The sequence below is a fragment of the Microtus ochrogaster genome, chromosome 8 (assembly GCF_000317375.1).
Source record: "Microtus ochrogaster isolate Prairie Vole_2 chromosome 8, MicOch1.0, whole genome shotgun sequence".
NCBI classification, from domain to species: Eukaryota; Metazoa; Chordata; class Mammalia; order Rodentia; family Cricetidae; genus Microtus; species Microtus ochrogaster.
Window position 1 is genome coordinate 26,709,289 of NC_022015.1, and position 20,075 is coordinate 26,729,363.

General features: G+C 47.1%; 1 protein-coding gene across 1 annotated transcript in view; it reads right to left on the reverse strand.

Annotated features, from left to right (window-relative positions):
• The window catches only part of Adam12 (ADAM metallopeptidase domain 12), a 124,518-nt gene that overhangs the window by 11,542 nt on the left and 92,901 nt on the right, over window positions 1-20,075 (reverse strand). Inside the window, exons 12-18 of the mRNA XM_026781030.1 lie at window positions 16,106-16,214; window positions 15,803-16,001; window positions 14,393-14,470; window positions 10,949-11,057; window positions 7,962-8,097; window positions 7,229-7,337; window positions 4,863-5,036 (exon numbers count right to left, since the gene is read on the reverse strand). Of these exons, the coding sequence (XP_026636831.1) occupies window positions 4,863-5,036; window positions 7,229-7,337; window positions 7,962-8,097; window positions 10,949-11,057; window positions 14,393-14,470; window positions 15,803-16,001; window positions 16,106-16,214 (914 nt within the window). The remainder of the gene's footprint in view (window positions 1-4,862; window positions 5,037-7,228; window positions 7,338-7,961; window positions 8,098-10,948; window positions 11,058-14,392; window positions 14,471-15,802; window positions 16,002-16,105; window positions 16,215-20,075) is intronic.

Below are 20,075 nucleotides of genomic sequence, written 5' to 3' on the forward strand. Positions count from 1 at the left end.
GTAAGTCACCTCGATTAAATGTTTTTCCTTTATAAGAGATGCCATGGTCATGGTGTCTCTTCTCAGCAACAGAAAACAGAACTAAGACACTTCCACTATCTCCTTGCTCATGGAATATGCAGCCTTACTGTGCTCTGTTACCTCCATAAACTGAAGCTTATGATAGCAACTTCTCTCACCCCCCCGGGGGGGGAGGGGGGCAGAAACACCTGCCAAGCATTCAGCTCTGTGGCACCTGCCATGTACTCAGTGCTCAGTAAGTGTATGTTTGAATGATTTTATAACCATTAAAAGCACAAGCTCCTTGTACCAAAACAACGAGCACACTTGAGTAGACACACACACACTCACACAATTTGGTGGTAAATATAACTATGTAAGTGAATCCCGTCATTGCCATTTGGCTGAAGTTTCTGCATTGTAGGTACATGGTGCACAAACCAGGACCTGGCAGCATTTTCAAGAAATGAACACGATGCAGTAAACATCAGTCATCCCCAAACGATGGGTTGAGTTTTTAAGAGTCCCTGTTTCTCTAACACACCTGGGAACATAATCTCAGCCCTGAGTTTATGTCTGCAATTCACTCAGAAGACTTTAACCTAGTTTTCTGGAACATGTAGGAAGTAATGAGAAATGGATTCTTAGATCAAGGGTCCCCACACATCAGCAGGCATCATTTAAATGCCATTCAATGGAACAGGTATTTAGCAAGGAGAATTTTGGTTAAGTGCTGTGCCAGTGGCACCCAGATGATGCTCTGCTTATTGGGAGAATGGCAGGGTGTCCTGGGAGACCAGGGATTCTCCTCTGCCATGGACCTTTTCCCTCTGTTCTCCTTCCTCCAGAAGTAACACTGGGCACAACTGTAAGGCTATAGAGATGACTCAGTGGGCAAAGTGCTTGCTACTCAAATGTAAGGACCCGAGTTCGAATCCCTAGGACTCACATACAAAATCCTGATGAGGTGGTGCATATCTGTAATCATAGCACGCCTACGAAAAGATGGAGGCAGAGACTCGCCCTACTGTCAAAACCACATGCCTCAAGCAAGGTGGAAAGAGCGCTAGCCCCTGAAGGTTGGCCTCTGAGTGCCACATGTGTGCACACAGCATGTACAAGAAGGTCCCACACAAGGCCTGAGCATGGGATGAGAAGCCTGCATTCCAAGAGGCACAACTGTGGACAAGACAGTTGAGTTTGTGGAGGATGGCAGGTTTTCTAGAAAGACAATGCTTACTCGCCAAATGCAAAGTTAACCAATGCAGCTCTCGTGATGTCGCCCCATCCCTGGAGTGTTTCTGTGATAAATTTGGACAAGCATAGCCTAGTTAGCTGTGCAGGCACATCTGGGTCCTATCTTGGGGGATGGCACCCATGGTGTGCCAGTGGGTTCCATTCTTGCTGCCAAGCAAGAGTCGCCTCTGGATGCTGCCTGGAATGGATTCCAGATCCCTGCGTGTGAAGAGGGGAACCCCACAGGTATCTGTGACACATGTCTCTGAAAGACTCCAGACAGACACAGCTCAGAGAGAGACCGTGGAGTTCCCAGTGACTTGTGGCCTAAGGGGAAGATTTCCTTAGGTTCGTACAGAGAAGGCTATGGGAGAAAATCACTGTGCATAGCTCTTTGAATCACGTGACCTATTAATCCCCACTTGGCACTGTACAGCAGTGGCATCGCTGAGAGAGGAATAAGAAGCCTCAGTGTGAGGGAACCCGCTGGGTGGATGTTTCCAGGCCCCGGGAGTACCCGAGGGATGTGTGCAAAGCACTGAGCACTGCTGCATATTCTGGGCTTCACGGCTCCCGTCAGATTCTCAAGTAAGGCCACAGCCCAGACATGTTTGGGACTTGCCTGTTGCCTTCCAGCAGGATAAACTGAGATAGACCAGGAAAAACAGATGGAAGAGAAAAGCGTCCACCATCCACAAAACCAACCGAAGACACCAGGCCAGGATCAGTATTCAAACCAGAGTTCCTGCTCAGCCAGAGGTCAAGCTAGAACCCTATAAAGTACAGAAATTCTATTTAAAAAAAAACTTCTATTTACATTTGCAAAGAAGATTTATCAGTGAGGTTTAAAAAAATAGAAAGAGCCAGGGACAGCCACAGATAATTCACAGAGCACACTGCTAGAGCCATGCCACGGAGCTCACTGATAGGAGCTCACAATGGCGGTTCTGGACTTGAGCAGCAACACGTTTAGAGCTCAAAACTGACAAGGATACAAGTGTTTAGAACAGAGAAATTAACTGAGAGTCAAAACTTTTTTCCCTATAAAGAGCTGCTAGATTTAACTAGTTTGTTAGCAGCAATAAAGGAAAAGGGAAATGAGGTTGTGGCAAAATGGAATAAGCATAGCTTACCTTATTCCTTTTAGTACTTGCATAAAAAGATCAAGCAATTGATATAAATTGAAAATTAGAGAAAAAGACTACCTGGTGAACTCTAGACTCAAGGAACTACCCAGCGGTGGGTCTAGGTGTGCACACTAGAGCCTCAGGACGTATAAAAGGAGCAACAAGAAATAAGTATATACAATCTGGAAATAACTAAATGGCACCAAAGAAATAAAAAGAAACTGAAGAAAGTCTCTCCTCTGTAGGGATAAGCCTGAGAAGAAGGATGTCTAGAAAAATGATTATTTTGACCATATATGGTTTTATTCCTGCTCAATCCAAAGGAATCCCACCTCTACCCCCACCCCCCACAAATGATTTGTGACATTTCTTTCCTGGACCAGAGACTGTGCACAGAACTCTTGGTGGATTTCTTACCACTGCAGAGTCTAGATGAAATGGAATAGGAACCCCCCCCCCCAAACAAAGTCAACCTAAAATTCTATACCCAGCAAAACTATCTTTCCTGGATAAAAAAGACATCCTTAGACACAGGGGTGCTAGTAATATGCCAACAATAGTAGACTTGCTTAAAAGATACATAGCGAACGGAAGTCCTTCAGGCAGAAAAGAAATGATGGGATGCAGAACATCAGGAAGGGGGAAGAGCTGAAAGGATCAATATATGAGCATATATAATCAGCTTCTCATTGGTTTACAAACATCTGTTTGACTGAAAGCAAAAATTCCATTCCAAGTGGCTCTTGATGCCCATAACGGTCACCTAAAATATATGTACACAAGTGTCCAAGTGTATGCGCACCATGTGCAAGCCTGCAGAAGTCATGTGGGTTCTGGAAATTGAGCCCAGGTCCTCTGCAAAAGCAGTACGCGTTCTTAACCTCTGAGGCATTTTTCTAGCTTCAATGGCATGATTTAAGTCATCCACTATTTAAAAATGAGGTCAGTGAGACCTAAAGGCTGGGAATTCTACATTTCTCCTGAAGCAATCAAATACTGGGATAAAGATGGATTCATTTTCAGAGAGCTGTTTCTTTTTTTTTTCCCATCAAGGCCAATTTTGACCCTCAGGAGACAGCAATAATGAAAACATGATTACAAGTGTAATTGTCGATTGAGAGAGAGGTCAATGTTGCTGAGCGTCCCACAAAAGCCCAAGGAAATCCCACACAACACCCAGCCCCAGATTTCAAAATGCAGAGGAGACAACACTTTGGATAAATGAACCTCAAATACTAAGAAATGTTTAAATTGAAACAGAAACTGATGGCTCAGGCACACTTCAGTACCCCTCTCAGGAGATGACGGAACTGCTGGACGGACAGAAAAAGGAGATGTTACAGTTTACCTATCAAATAAGCAAAGCTTTGAAACACCAACCTTTGTCTTTCTCATTATGACCTCTCTGGTACCAATACAAGAACATGCAATAATCTAACCAAACATTTAACTTTGTCCGACCACTTGAAGATTTGTGTTTTCAATCTGATATTTCACCTTGAATCTTCCCTAAAGGAACTCCAAATGCATCTGTCTAGATCTTCCAAATGAGAGCTGTTTATAAAGCAAAAGTCACAGCAATCAACCACATCCACTAACTCACCGGTCCTTCAAAAGCTAATCCACATCCAAGCGGCATGCTGCTGCTTAAAGAACACTTTATAGGCTCTGCAATGCCAAGGTATATAGAAACAACTTTACAGCAGAATCACAGGCTGTAAAGCTATGTGCACAGAGAATAACCTCAATGATGCTAAAGACGTAATTATACATATATAAAAATAATCCCACAGGAAACTATAACAATAGCATTTAAAAACGATTCTGTTTCATTATTCGAGTTGCCAACAGTACCCATTACTAGTCTCAAAATATTTCACTTGAAATCCCAGCTTCTTCAGCTGTGTGCCATTAACTCAACATGCAGCAACCGGAAGCTATTTTAAAGCCAAATGCGCACTGAACCTATGGTGGTCTGGCAGCGCTGGCCTGTGTCGCATCCCATGACTTCACTGCAGCCTCAGTTTTGAACATGCGATGCAAAAGATCACACTATACACCACCGACAAACACTGCCAAGAGCGTCTCGGCTCAGATTTAAGAGTGTTAGGAATTGCCATGCTTCTGTTGTACACAGAAGGTTCTCTGCTCCCCCAGAACAAAGACTTAATTAGAGAAAATACAGATTTTTAATATTTTCCTATCATTTCTTACCTATATACTCAGAGTCCTGCGAAAATTCCTCCAGGTAAAAAGCCTTCACGGTAGAAAAAGTTTAAATCCTGGCTTAGATGATAAATTGCATGGGCATGGAAACAATTCTGAATACTTTAAAAATTACTGTAGGCATTGTATGTGGATTATCTCTATTAACCATCTGATTAGCTGAATTCCATTTCATAAATCAGTATGTTAAACAATTTGTCCAAGTTTACATGTTAGCAACTAGCAGAGCCTGGATTTGAACTGCATCCTACCCCATTAGCACGGGAGGCATACCTGGGCCTGCCTGAGTGCAGGATTGGCAGGCAGGGGCCTGGCAGGGCCGCTAGGTGTGCGTGGGGCCTGGTGGAGAGGTGGGAGCACTCGCCGAGGTGACTGGGGATGAGGGATGGCTCGAGTGTTGAGGGGCCTGCTGATGTCAATCTTCTGGCTTTGCAGTAATGGCCTGTCCTGCATGGTCAAAGCAGAGAGTCAGTTCTGATGGAGTTCACTCTCTGAGGAAAGAACAGCCTTAACTAGTCTACGGCCAGTGGGGAGGGGAAGTCCACGGTGTCCATATGAAGGACTGTATTTATTTATTTACACCTCAAAATTCTAAAGGAAGCATCCCTTACATCTGAAATGGAGAGATGATTTTATATAGATTAAAACAAACAAACAAGCAAACATTAAGAACCAAACTGGTGACAGTAGCATTTGGAAGGCTGAGGTAGGAGGACTGAGAATTTGGAGCTAGTGTTTGTTAAATAGAAGAGTCTACCTCAATCGATCGATCGATCAATCTTCAAGCTGGTTTAAGTAACAAATAGATGAAATAACCTGAAGTGCCAAGTATGAAGACACAGACTGGATCATGAGAACATGAAGAAGGAGGCATGGGCTCAGTGTGCACATGCTAAGGGTAATGCCAGAACTACCTGCCCTGGAGGTGAGGTGCTCATCTCTGGACAAGCTTCCCTCGTGTTCGGAAGGAGGACCAGAGCAGGTGCAGCATGACCTGGCACCCCATATTCTTTCTTTTTATAAATAACTTTACTGAGGTATGATTGATACCCAGTTAATTGAATTAATTAAGTGATTTTTTTTTCTTTACTCAGCTTTTATTTTTTTTTTAAACCTATCCATGTTTATGTGATTTGAACCGAAGATGCTTTTCCTGTACTGGGATTATAGGTATGGGCCACTATGCCTGGCTTGACTGATGTTCATACCAATGGAACTATTATAGCAATTATGACAAGGTCTCTATCACCCAGAAGAGCTTCCTTGTCACTTTTGCCTCCATACCGCTCTTCCCCCACCCCCGACCTTGGCATCCTCTTTGTATCATTCTAAATGAGTTTTTATGTTTTAAAGTTGCATAGAAATGGCACTGTAGAGTCTGTGCTCCTTTTCTGCCTGGGTTCTCTGGCTGGGAATGGCTACTTTGAGCTTCACCCCCGAGGTCATGCGAGTCGGTGGCTGACTCTGTCTTCTTGCTGAGTAGCAACCACTGTGTAATATGCCACTGTTAATCCTTTCACCTGCTGACAGACCTTTGGGTCATTTCCAGTGTTTAGATCTTGCTTTTGGTTCCCATAAAACACAGCTTTGTAGCTGGCGGGTCCAGGTTTGGAGACGAAGGGAGGCACATTTACTGGGAGCGATGGCTTCCCGTTTAGAAGCCCAACCTCTACTTTTTAGACCAAGAGAAGTAAAACAGTGCATTGCCTGCTGCATTGGTGATAATATTCTTTTCAGTTATTTCTCCTGTTGTGGCACCTATCTTGTTCCCTGTTTTAATTTGTCCGAGTTTGCCTCAGTCAGACATTGCTTTGCTATGACAGAGTGCCTGGATGAGCGGCTTAGTGAGGCTCACTAATGGCTTCAGAGGTTCAGTCCACAGTTGCCTGGCCCCATGCCCTTAGGTAGAACAGCAGGACATAAGTGTGTGCAGAACCATTGGATGGACAGGTAAAGGAAGGGAGGAAGTGACAGGGCACCAGTACAGCCTTCAAATCCCCTCTTCCTGCCTTGGGATTGACCTCCTTCCAGGAGGGTCGACTTCCTGAAGTTTCCCCCACATCAGCAAATGGCATCACCACCCAGAGGCCAGTGCTGAACTCCTATCCAAACCATAATGGAGTTCAATATTTAAGAATTCTTGTGGATAAGCAAAACAGTGTGGCATCGGGCAAACACTGGATACCCAAGGACAAGGATATAGCTTTTTAAAAGAATGGGGTAGGCATGGATTCCACAGTCCTCGGCAACACTTAGGTCAGCAGAACTTAGACCCAGGCCAGAAAACTCACCTAGGCACAGCTGGTGACCCCTGGAAACAGGAGTCTGCTCTGGCTGCATTCCCAGTGTGTCTGCCGAGAGCCTGGCAGGTCTAGGTCAGTGCAGAGATTGACTTGGTTTGGATACAAACACAACACAATATGGGGACATTGATTGCCTTATGAGAACCTTTTAGGGACCTCAGATGATTCCTCTGGGGCCTGCCTCTGGGCCCTGACCATTACAGGGGCAGTGAGGTATGGCTGAACCAAGTGTGCTACTAAACATTTCACAGGCATGATGGAGCCCTGTTTTCCCAGACAACCTTGTTATGTAAAACTCCATGCCTTTACAGGACAACACGTCCTTGTGTGACCTACCTTGGGGGTGTTGGGATGTGGTGGCCGGCTCATCAGCAGGCCTTTTCCGAGGGTGGGGTGAGCCTGGCCAAGGTGAGAACCACTGGGTGTCCGAGAAGGGTGCACACACCTGTAAGGCAACCCAACATTTGCTGAGCAAGGGTTAGTCCTCCTTGCTACAATTCCTCATATCCGGTTCCTGCTGATGTGTGTGTGTGTGTGTGTGTGTGTGTCTGTGTGTCTGTCTGTGTGTGTGTGTCTGTATCTATATGGCCAATCATGCAGGGGAAAAAAAGCTCTAACATTTCTATGAGTTGAACATGAATGCTAACCTCTGCTCTCCGGCCACTGGCCTACCAAACTAGCTAACCAAAGATCATAGAGACTTAGCTGTGGGTGCACAGGGGCTGTTTCTCATGAAGCTGGCCTTTCAGCAATAGTCTCCCAGCACACTGGGGCCCGAAGCCCTGCCATCTGAGGAACACATTCCAGGGTCCGCATGCCTTGTTAAAAATGCTAACGCAAAGATGAGAGCAGACCCATCCGTGGAATTCACCAGCACCCTGCTTATTTATGTAATGGACGGCACAGGGTTTGAAGGGAGAGTCAAAGAGACAGCTGGCCCGGCAGACATTTACAAAAGCCAAACAAACCAAATCAACCCAAAGACCCAGTGTTACTATCCAGAAAATCTGCCTCCGTCCCTGGCTGAGGGTGACGCGGCGAGAAGCCGTCGTGTCTTGAGAGGACATACCTCAGCTTTTCTATGGTGGTTTTCTTATGTGTGAACAGCAGACGCATCAAGGTCTTCCTTTTGAGATACGCCACACATCCAGCGGCCAGCAGACACAGGATGCTCACCAGGATCCCTACAGTCAAGCCCTGGTTATCTGAAACAAAACACATTTGGCTCAGGGGAGGAGGCCGTTCCAATAAAATAGAGAAGACATCGCACTGTGACATTTATGGCAGAGCAAGCTTTAAAGGAACAAACAGAACCACTGCACGTAAATCCCTGAATGACATCCTAATAAATTAGTCTCTCTTCAAAGGTCGTGCTAGAGTTCTGGTCCATACCACCATTACTCATCTGTGACAGCTGAGAACTTGCTAGTGCAGGGACATGGTCTGGTAGGTGGGACCCTGGTTGGACCACACAGATTCCGCTAGGCAGAGTGGACTCTGGAGCCACACAAAGTATTAGGGGACCATCTTATCAGGATTGGGGGCTCCCCAAAGGTCGTCTTCGACCCCTCCCCACATCTCCTTGATTCTATGCTGCTTTCACACTCCAGTTGGAATTTACTTTTATCTGTCATCCCTTTATCTGTTCTTGATTGAGACTTCATCTTGGGGGCATCTCAAATCAGAGAATGAGAAAAGAAAAAAAAAAAACAGCACCCTAAATGAAGTTACCCTGGATTTGGTTTCTGTCTGTTAAGAACTTAATACTGCCTTTGGGGGCAAGCTCCTTATTGTTGGGAGAATGCCCGTGCATGCTTCATGAAATTTTACCTGTGGGGCTGAGGCTGGGCCCGTAGCTCAGTTCATAGAGTGTGTAGCTAACATTTAGGAAGCTCTAAGTTTGATCCCCAGAATCCCATAAACCAGATGTGATGGTGCACACACCTGTGATCCTAGCACTTGGGAGGAAGAGGCAGGAGGATTAAAAGCTCCAGGCTACAGAGCAAATTTCAAGCTAGTTTGAGATTTAAAAAAAAATAGTATTTTTTTCCTTTTGTAATTTGATGCCATTTTATTTAGCACATGTGGGTAGGAGAACACGTAATCCATCAGGCTACCACCTGACTGCAGTGATAGCCAGAGGCAATCCGGGAGGTGCTAGGAATCACAGGTGGCTTCCTTGGAAGCTCATCAGAACGGTGAAGTCCTGGGGAACAGGGAGCCCTTAACTAGCCTGTATGTAGACCAGGGATGTTCAGGTCGAGTTGCATACCCTAGGTGTTCAACAGTCCCTGTAGACTGCTGGGGAGCCAGATTTACCCTCCTCCTGTCTCCCTTCAGCACTCAGTTACTGCTAATCCAAGTAGCAGCTGCCCCAGCTCTGGGCACAATGTCTTGGCACCCACCCTATTCTGTACTTTGTCCTCAACCAATGAGTCCTATGGGGTCTACCAGTACTGTCTTCCTCCAGCCATCTGCATGACTGGAAGGGTACCGTTGCTGGACTCTTGTCAACTGGCATTCCTCCTAGGCTTAGTAGCAGCCCTGAGCTTCAGCTAAACTCTGTTGCCTCATCTAAGTAAAAAATGACCAGCAAGAATCTCAAGAGGGAATTTTCAATCCCTTGCATCAACCTTACATCTTAAAGTGATCCAGTCAAAGTCCTGCCAGACCCTAAGTGGCATCAGGATTGCCTGTTGCCATAGACAGCAGTGCCATCTGCTAAGCTGTCCAGCCAGTGTTCCAGGAAGTATCATGACTCTACTGTCCAATCTGTATCCTGGGAGTTGTGACTGTTATCCTGTCCTGCCTCACCCTGTCCCCAGGCCTTGGCACAGCCAGTTCTCTGTATTTGCAATCTCTCTATAGATGACTCTTTTCTGAGACAGGGTCTCATAGAGTCCAGGATGGCCTGGAATTTGCTATGTAGCCTAGGATAGCCTTGAACTCCTGATCCTCCTGGCTCTCTATATTCCCACTGCTAGGATGACAGGTATGTCATTCTGGGGATTAAATTTAGAGCAGTGGTTCTCAACCTTCCCAAGGCTACACGTCCTTACTACAGTTCCTCATATTGTGGTGACCCCCAGTCATAAAATTATTTTCACTGCTTCATAACTGTAATTTGCTATTGTTATGAATCATAATGTAAATATTTGATCTACAGATGTTCTTTTTTTATTTTTAAAACAATCTTATTTTACATATCAATTCCATTTCCCTCTCCTTCCCTTCCTCCTGCTCCCCCACTCCCATCTACTCCTTAGAGTCAACAAAGGCTGTCACATCATGTGAGGCAGGACCAAGGCCCTCCCTGCTGTATCTAGGCTGAGGAAGGTATCCCTCCATAGGGAATGGGCTCCAAAGAGCCAGGTCAAGCACTGGGAACTGCAGATGTTCTTAGGTGAGCTCCATGAAAAGGTCACTCAAACCCAAAGGGTCGAGACCCACTGAGCTAGGCCTCAAGCACCCTAGATAAACACCCAATTGACTAGGCTCCAACCTTAGCCCTCTCAGGGATTTTCTTATCTCTGCTTCTCCAATGCTGGGATTACAAACATGCACTATCATGCTCAACTTCTCCTGTGGGTTCTGTGGATCCACACTCAAGTGTAAGTGGCTGGCACTGTAGCAGCCGAGCCTTCTCTAGTGGTGACCATTCTCTTTAGTAAGAGGTAGCTGTCATACTTTTGCTGTTCTTGTTTGTTCTCCCCCCCCCCCCAACTCTGTGCCATCACTCCTCTGTTCAGAGTTTTAAAATGCTCTGGGTGGCAGCACACAAAAGCAACTCTTTACAAAATCCTTCGATATGCCAGTGACATTCATACGCATTTGGTAGTGCACTGTGGCCATTGCCTTAGCTGGGAAAAGTGCCACAGGGAGAGAAAATGGCCAACACAATGCCTTACCTGCATTGAGGGGGAGCCAGCATTTAAAACCTGAAAGGTTCAGGCTGGGCCAGAGGCACCCAGAGTCCTATTGTGGGGACGCCTGCCCAGTACCCACGGCCTTAAGCAGCTCAGCATCCCCTCCCGGCGATGCCGAGGCTCCACTCACCTGCCTGCCGGATGGGCCCACTATCCGTGCTTCCTCCAAAACCAAACTTGTCACAGAAGGGAGGGGCCCAGTGGGCCTCACAGTGGCAGTTCTTCCTGTTGTTACACACCTTTGGGGCAGAAGGGGAGAAAAACATCCAGAGGGGACAGGGTCAGGACACACAAGACCAGGGTACTCTGCCAGATCCCCTCAGCAACACATGTAGACTCAGTAAATGCGAGACCGAGAGACAGCATCGCACCAGTGGAGAGGAGAATGGCACAGCCTGCCTGTGCTCAGGAGCTGCTGTTGACAGCCGGCTCCCCTTTCCTGGTCTCCCCAGGAAAGCTGTGGAGCTGCCCTTGTCGGTGGTTAGGGGAACCCACTTAGGGACACAGAATCAGAAGACCATGCATAAATCTGTCTTCTCTGGGAGGCTCAGGGAGGATCCAGCAGTCTGGGGTGGGGAAGTAGGTCTGCAGCTGGACCTCTTATTTCTGATGCCCATGGAAGTGTGCAGGGGTCTGGCAACATTCCTGTGAGTCCACTGTTTTTCCCAAATGCCCGTTCTTTCTCTCAGCCCCTTGTGGCTATTACCTGGCTCCCTGTCACAATATATGATAGGCAAAGACAGCGGAAGAGTTCCTTGCGAAGAAGATGACAGGAAAGGGTGCCTTTGCCCTTGTTGGTCCCAGATAATGCACTCTAATGGGAGACCAGAGCTCCAGTGGAAGGACCCAGAAGTCTGTTCATCTACTCGCCAAGGATCACCCACAGTGGTTCCTCTGCTTGGATCCACTGTTAATGTTTACATAGCTCACCAAACTGGATATAAACCAATTGATCTTGAGTGTGAAAAACGGAAGATTTTCTTTTTTTTTTTTTTTTGCGACAGGGTCTCATGCATTCCAGGCTGGCTTTGAACTAGCTATATGGGTAAGAGTGGCTTCGAATTTCTCTCTGAGTCTCCTGCCTCCACCTTCTGAGTGCTGAGAGATTCTAGGTGTGCCTCACCATCCCTAGTTTATGAAGTATTGGAGATCAAACTCAGAGCTTTACACATGCTCAGTAAACACTCCACCAACTGAGCTACAAGCTACATGGCTTGTTTTCTGAAAAGGAGGCTAAGCTTTGGGAGCATTGAACAAAAGTCCACCTGACAGTTTAGGGAGAGACAGGACAGTGGTAGGATGACTGGAGAGAGCTGCCCAGATCAAGGACTGTGAGCCCATATGACTGTCTGGTATCTGTATTTCCCTTCCATCTAAACACTGCAAATTACAGGCGATGAATTTCTTGGTGGCTCGCTTGTTGTGTGGAAGTCAGTGGAACTGGTAAACAACTCTAGGGCCTGCATAAAAACACTGGGGTCAAATATGCCTGAGTATTTGAAGGCAAACAAAACATTTGCAGCCTGTGTCTTGCTTGTAATGGTTCCCTGCTCTAACTGGCTTCTGTGAAGGATCCAAGCACTTGTCCAGTTGCTTCCTCTGTGGAGACAAACAGTCAATGGAGCCCGCAGGAAGCAGGGATGTTTTCTAGGACACTCCTGTTAATCAGGGTTATTTCTTTTGCAAAGCACCTGTGGCCACCGAGTTGCAGAGCTCTTTCTAAGGGTTGTAAGGGATGGATTAACGCAATCCTTTTGTTTTAGTGATGAGGCAAGGCTCACATGGCAGGGTTGTATATCCACCATAAGCTGGGCTAGTCGAGAGCGAGTGGGACAGACTGCTCTCTAGTGTCTGTGGTACATCTTCGACACCTGGCAAAGGTGATGCAGCTGGCAGACCACCCAGGAGACTCATTCCCTGCCTGGTGTGGGTGATCTTAGCTTGAGGCAGGAATTTGCAGTCCAGATTCCCTACTTGGAGTTACTAGTGGTGAGCCTGGTCTCATCATAGAGGGATTGGGTCAGCTACCTGTAGTAAAATGTTTTAGTTTCTTTTGGATGCTGTAATAAAATACCTTGAAATAATAAACTTAAAGAAGAAAGAGTTAATTTTGGCTCACAGTCCCAAGTGCACCATGGATGGGAGTCATGGAGACAGGAGCTTGAAACAGGTGCTCACATCGTGTGCACAGTCATGAATTCTGTGCTCAGCTCACTTTCTCCTTTTTATATAGTCTAGAATCCCAGCCCAGGGAATGATGCTACCCACACTGGGCATGGTTTCCACCTCAGTTAACCTAGGAAGGTAATCTTCCACAGGTATGCCCATAGGTCCATCTTCCAGGTGACTCTAGATCTCACAAAGTTCACAATTGAGATGAACTACCACACAGAGTTGTAGCTGGCTATTCCAAATCAGCATGTCCCCACAGGTCTCACAAAGAGAGGCCTCTGCCCTACTTTCTCTGAGCCAGCAAGGTAACTATGGACACTTCCTCACTATCACACTGGCCTTGGCATCATCGCGAAAACAAAAGGGCCAGGCTTGTTCATCTACTGCCATTAGAGAGGAATCTATAATCCAATGAAGACATGAAGAGATTCCGTTTGATACTGAGTCAGCTGAACAGAACATCAACGCGCCTGTCTGAGGCGGCCCAGCAATCTGTCATGGTTACAGCATGGTGGTGATTTTGCAAAGACCTCCATAATCCCAAGTGTCTAGATAGTCTAAAAATACAATTTAGAGCCTGGTTTCTGTAGAAAAGCTCCAGGAGGACAAATGAGCCACTGGTGCAACTAATCAAGATTAATATAATCCCACTGGAAAAAAAAATGAACTGCATCAGGAAAACGAAATTGCGTTTTAAACAATTAGAGTCCTTTTCTTCCCTAAAGCTTCTCAGAACTCAGCGGCATGTGGTAGTCAAAACCCATGGCAAGGGCATTCAAGAACACGTGCTCGGTAGATCTGATGTTCTCATTTTAATCCCTTTTGCAAGTATCTTGGTTGAGACATATTTGGGCTGTTGGGAGCAAGAGGGACAGCCCTGCTTGAAATGCTAATGTGAGCCTTTCGTGAAGCAAGGTTAGCTTCGAAATTACTTTGAAGATGACAAAATTCTTTCTTTATATCACAGAATGTTAATTCAAAAGATAATTACCTCTCAATCTGATTTTCTTTGTTAAATGAAAGTGACATTTCTCCTGCTATGTAAAGGTCAGAGCCAGTTAATGCCTCTGGAAGAAAATGTTGAGGAGGTGCTCACTGTCTACTATAACTTTTACAAAGCTACAGGAGAGATGGCTCAGTGGTTAAGAGCACTTGATGCTCTTGCAGAGGACCTGGGTTTGGTCCTAGCATCACATGGTGGCTCACAATCTGTAACTCTAGTTCTGGGGACTCTGACCCTCTCTTTGGCCTTTGTAGGCACCAGGGCGCGCACTCTCTCTCTCTCTCACACACACACACACACACAGGCAAAACATTCATGCATATAAAATAAATCCATCAGAAAAGCTGCAAACTATTAGTGCTGTGGGCTGCCTGAGTGGAGGTGGCAAATCCTACTTACCCCTCGGCCATGGCACTGCATTGCACACTTGTGAACCCCAAAGACGCTGACATTCTGACATCGACGATTGAGGCAGATCTGTGGGAGACACACAGCACATGCCTCAGTACCTCTGCTCCCCACCCTTACACAGGCACACGAAACAGAGAAAGCAGGGGGTCTTTACAGATGGCTCTGTTGGCAACATATTTGCTGTGCAAACCTAAGGCCCCGAGTTCAATCCCCAGAGCCCATGTAAAAACAAAAACGGAAACAGAAACCCGAGCATGGTCGTGTGTGCTGGTGGAGAAAGGTGAATCTCTGGAGCTTGCTGGACATCCTAACTAGCAGCCCTGGGTTCCAGTGAGAGACCGTTATTAAAAACAAGTGGATATCACTTGACAAGAGAGCAGAGGTTGAGCTCTGGCTGCCGCAGGTCACAGACAAACATGGACACACCCTCCATACATAACATGAAAGAGAAAGCGATGAAAACTTGGAGAAGGCTCTCATTTTCGTGAGCATGGATGGAGCATAATAACTTGTGTTGTTTACCCCAGATATGGCTATCGGGGTAGGATTTGACACTTGTCCAATGTGAACAGTATTGATTGAGCTCGTTTATATCGAGAAGATGGTTTCAGTGGAAGTGAGAACTTAATAACTGATTTTCTTATGAGTTTTGCATAGGGCTTTGGGGGTCACTAGTGACACAAAGAATCCACAGGGATGCTCCCCAGGGCACTGTTTATCTAGGCACTGTAGAGGCTCCTATTTGCTGCATGGCCTTGGCTAGTTGGAAGTGGTTGCCTCTGTCAGCAGTGCTCAGCCACCCACACTCATATCTGCACACGTGCCCATATATAAACCAGTGTGGCCGAACTCAAAAATCCTGCTTCTTCCTTTAAAATTTTTGGTTTTGTTTTTAACTCCAAAAGCATCTCAGCCTTCCTCCTCCCTGTTCTCCCAAAGGACCCCCTTCTGTCTTCCAGCTGACCCCCACTCTGTGCCCCTCCTTTCTCTACAGAGTCTCTGAATATGCCACTGACTTCCCACTTTGCCCAGGCGAGAACAGGCCCCCAAGAGCTCTGCCACTTCCCAAAAGCAAGATGCTCCACTGCCCTGTGTTTCTTGTGTTTCTTTCTGAGGTCAATTCCTGGCAGGAGGTCCCCCCTGAAGCCCAGGGGAAGAAATACTTTCCCCTAAAGGGAGAAAACAAACCCCAGGTCTCCTAATGCGTTTCTCAAAGGTCAGACTGGGACTTCAGCGTGGCTGACTTTTTCTTTTAGGTACAAAGAGTTGGATTCCAGAGACCATATTCTGAGGAGCTTTAGGAAGAACAACTGGTCCCCTCCCCTAGTTCCTAAGCAGGCTCTTCCGTGGCTGTGGTCCAGACTTACATTAGGATGCAAGTGAGAACTGGGTTCTTACTTTTCCTTCTGCACACTTTGTCCCTGACAGCACAAGCCCTGGATCTGGCATGTCATCGCCCAAGTACACATGGGTCCCCCGGCACAGAATCCGACCTCCTTCCTGCTGTGGGATATTTGTTTCTATGGAAACGGCATTGGTACCAATGACTGGTCGACTGGCGCCACCTTGACACTGGATTTTTCCACACTTGGCATCTCTGGAAGGGTAAGAATACACAAGCTCAGAACAGGGGCGGTGTGGGGTGGCCTCTGCCATGTGTATGGGCTCAGCGCCACGGTGGCAGGGAATGTGGCCTCATACCTCATCTCGCACTTGACGAAGGCGCTCTTGGAGTCTTTGCCACAGTTGCCATAAGGATCCCCTGCGGAGTTCACTCTCTCGAAGCAGATGCCAGGGGCTGGTTTAGCACCTGGAACAGAAGAACAACGGCACCTTCCTCGTTGCTGCTTCTGATTTCCTCTGAGCAGCACTGGGCTTTGGGGATAAGGGAAAGGGTAGTCCATGTGTGGAGAAGTGGCACGCGGTACCCAGATGGCTCAGGAGGGGGGCTGCTGCCAACCTGGAGGACCTACAGCTGGCATCCTTTCCTGGCCCAGCCCACTCATTTTTCTGTGTTGTGCTGTAGGCTTCGATTTGGGACCCAAGGCATGCGCAGACTCTCAAGAGATTAGGCTGGACTGTGTAATCGGATCTGGTCAGGAGCAGGAAGGAGTTGGCTGGCCTGCTGGCTGCAGACAAGGGGAAGCTACTCTCTGTAGCAACATCCCACTCAATTCCGGTGAGAAAAGACAAGCTAGGCAGGCTACAAGGAGTAGAGATGGCTAGTGTGTGTGTGTGTGTGTGTGTGTGTGTGTGCGTGTGTGTGCTGGGGGGGTGGGTGGGAAGGTGGGAGGAGGGAGAGTGAGAGGGATGCAGAAATCTTTTGTTTTCAGTCCTAGAGAGCTCCAAGAGTAAGCACCATCTTCAGGGAATGGTCATTTCTGCGTAGATTGTTCTCTGTTCTCTGAGCCAATAGTCAGGGTACACAGCGGGATATGCCCTGATGGTTGTGGGTCATGGAGTGACCCCTCTTAAGACCACCTCTTCTTGCCAGGGAAAGAGAATAAGGAATTGAGGGCAAAGGGAGCAAGTTTTGGAGGGCTCTTATACGGCAGCCTCAAAGGTATCTGTTGGTAACAGTGAGGGCGTCAGAGGCGCCAAACCGAGCCTGGCCATGTGCTCTTGGCCTGCCTCCCCTTCCAGCATCTGGTTTGGACATTTCCCTTCACAGCACTTTCAATGACTAGGAGGTGACTTCCCAAAGTCCCGACCGGCCCTATTCTCTGCTCCCAGCTCCAGGGAGTCTCTGTTGGCATTCTAAGGTGACAATGCAATCAAGATTCCAATCAGATTTGGTCCTAGGCCAGGACTTCCTCCCTCCTCTGCAACGATACCTATTGTTCTTTAACCTGTGCTGCTCCCTTATCAGCTCCTAGCAGAAATGGCTGCCTTGTTCAATAGCAAAAGCACACAGCTCGCCATTGTCACCCTCTTTCCATGTGAGATAGGCCTGTGCCTGCTCTAGACCTCTGGACTAGTCATCCCATTCCAGACCTTCTGCTTCCTCTTTGTTTGCTTTTTGTTTGTTTTGAAACAGGGTCTTATTATGTAGGTCCTCCTGGAACTCATCATGTAGACTGGGTTACCTTTGAACTCACAGACATCCACCTGCCCTTGCCTCCCAAGTGCTGGACCTAAAGGTGTGTGCCACCATACCTGGCACGTTCCTTTCTTTACTCCTAGTAAGCGTTTTAGGCAGGTCTTCTGGAGCTCCTGGCTAAGGCACACCAGCCCCAACAGGAACTAATGCTGTGTTGCAGGAAAAGACCACGTGGTCTCTGCAGCATCTCCTTCCCTTTCTCCCATAGAGTCTCATCTCCTTTGCTTGAGTCTGTGTCCACCAGCCCTTTTCTGAAGAACAGCTTGATTGCCTATGATGCTGGCTGCTCCCTGCTTCCTTCTTAGATACTGACCATTGGGCAATAGAGTCTGTGTGTGTCTAGAGGGATTTTCCTTCAACGGAAAGACACTACAGAGAGGCACTTGGTAGTTTTACGCCTTTTTGTTGACCCTTCTCTTCCTAAGAAAGACAAAAACAAATCCCCAAAGATGATGTTTAGAGAGGGACTGGATAGATGGCTGGATTGGTAAAGTGATTTTCAGGAGCTGGGTTCAGATCCCCAGTATCCCTGTACAAAGCCAGGCACGCACCCATGATTTCACTGCTGAGGAGGTAGAGACAGGAGGATGCCTACAACCTGCTGGCCATTAGGTCTGACTGAGCTGCTGAGTTCCAGGTTTAGCAAGAGTTTATCTCAGAAAATAAAGACTGGGGATGACATGAGATATCTTGCCCGCATGCACAAAAAACATGCATATGAACACACAAACATGCCACCCCCTCCCAAATGACTTGTAAAGAGATGTCAGTTTCTAAGATAACAAGTTTCAAGAAATTTGGCCAATATAGTTTTCTCCCCAGCAGCTTGAACAATACAGGCCGCTGAGATTAACTTTGTGTCTCTACCAGGAAGCGCTGAAGGAGCAGGAGGCTCTGTGTCACAGGTTGCTGCTGACACATGCGTAAGCAGGATGTGTCTCTGTCAATGACCTAAGCAGTGACTTGTGATGAGGCAAAGGAAATGGACACGTGGAAGAGGGCAGGGCCATGACTTCCTCTGCTACTGTAAACTGGGAGACAAGAGGCACCTGACCATGGCCCAGACGATGTCTCTAGCACACCCTGTACCTTTTCTGTGTTCCTATCTGTGGAGAGCACAGAATGATATTTCCCCTTCTCCATCCTCCAGCAGTCCCAGACTGGCAGTTCCCATCAACACCCCGAAGCTGCTCTTTTAACTGAATGATGGGGGTGGGACGGGAAGGCAGGAAGGAATGAACAGAGCTCCATGAGAAATGCTGGTCCTCGTCCAATTGTCTAAAGTTTCCTACTATAGAGTCTTTGGGGTGTGAGGGGATACCCCTTACAAGAAACAGGGATTTCAAGGCTAAAGATTAAGTTGAATCAAACTTACAATGATGTGAACGGTTGAAACTTAGTCCAGTTCTCATGCCTCATCTGACTACCTCCAACTTGCAAGGCTGCTTTCTGGGACCAATATGTCCCCAGCTAGAGCTCATGGGCACTTCTTAGCATTGTTCCCTCCAGTGCAGCTCAGCAGCCACACCCTCCCATGGAGTATCTCCCTTTATAGGAGAGCCAGTGCAGAGAGGTTGCTTTCCTCTGATGATCTGAAGTGAAATCTGCTTTATTGATAATAAGTCGCAGTGTAGAAGACATGAGATTGTTTGACGGTTGTGCCTCATGTATCTACTATGCTCCTGCTTCCGGGAACATTATGTTTTTCTTATAGGAGTACCATTTACATGGTCAGGGAAGTGCTGACTTTCGCATGCAGTGCCAGAGGGATGGACACTAAGACTCCTTTCTGGCCAGAGCAATCTATCTCACAGGATAGGGTCAATGCTGGTCTAAATGGATCTAGGGCTTCTGGGTCCCTCGGGGCCTTCTTCTGCTTCTCCCTTTTCGTGGAGCTGGCTGGGCATAATCCTTGTTCATTTTCCTCTTTCTCTCATGAATCTTCCTTGTATTTACCATATATATTGTCTACTGACTGCAAAGAGCAGGATATTCATGAAGAAATGAGCGTAAGGCCAGTGGGCCAGCCTCCTATCTCCAACACTCCCAGAGGCCGCCATTTGTGCTCAGCAAATGAAACACCAGGGCCGTGGACACATCTCCCCAGGGTTCTCTTCTGCAGCTGTGGATTTTCACCTGCTCCCTGGCATCAGATGAAATGCTGTCATGTCGCTCCGCGTAAAGCTGCATGCATGAAGACAGAGGCTTTGCTTTTGGGAAAGATAAATTGCTGTTCTCTCAGAGGTGAAGTTCAAGTCCGAAAACTGAGAAGCGGGGCAGAGGGATTCTAAATGGGACGCATCTTGACATTCAAAGGATCCATCATCAAGAGGAAGGGATAAAAAGGAAACCAAATCACAGAGGACCTTCTGAGCTGGCACTCTCAGCCTCTCACTGAGTCCATACGGAGAGTGACACGCTAGTGTTCGGCATAGCTTTTGTATGCCAGCTGCCAGCTGGTGCTTGTCTCTGAGGCAGAATGGTGAAGAATTTGAAAGGTCTTGGCATGTAAGGCATGGCAAAGGGAGAGATGCAGGCATGGCAAAGGGAGAGATGCAGGCATGGCAAAGG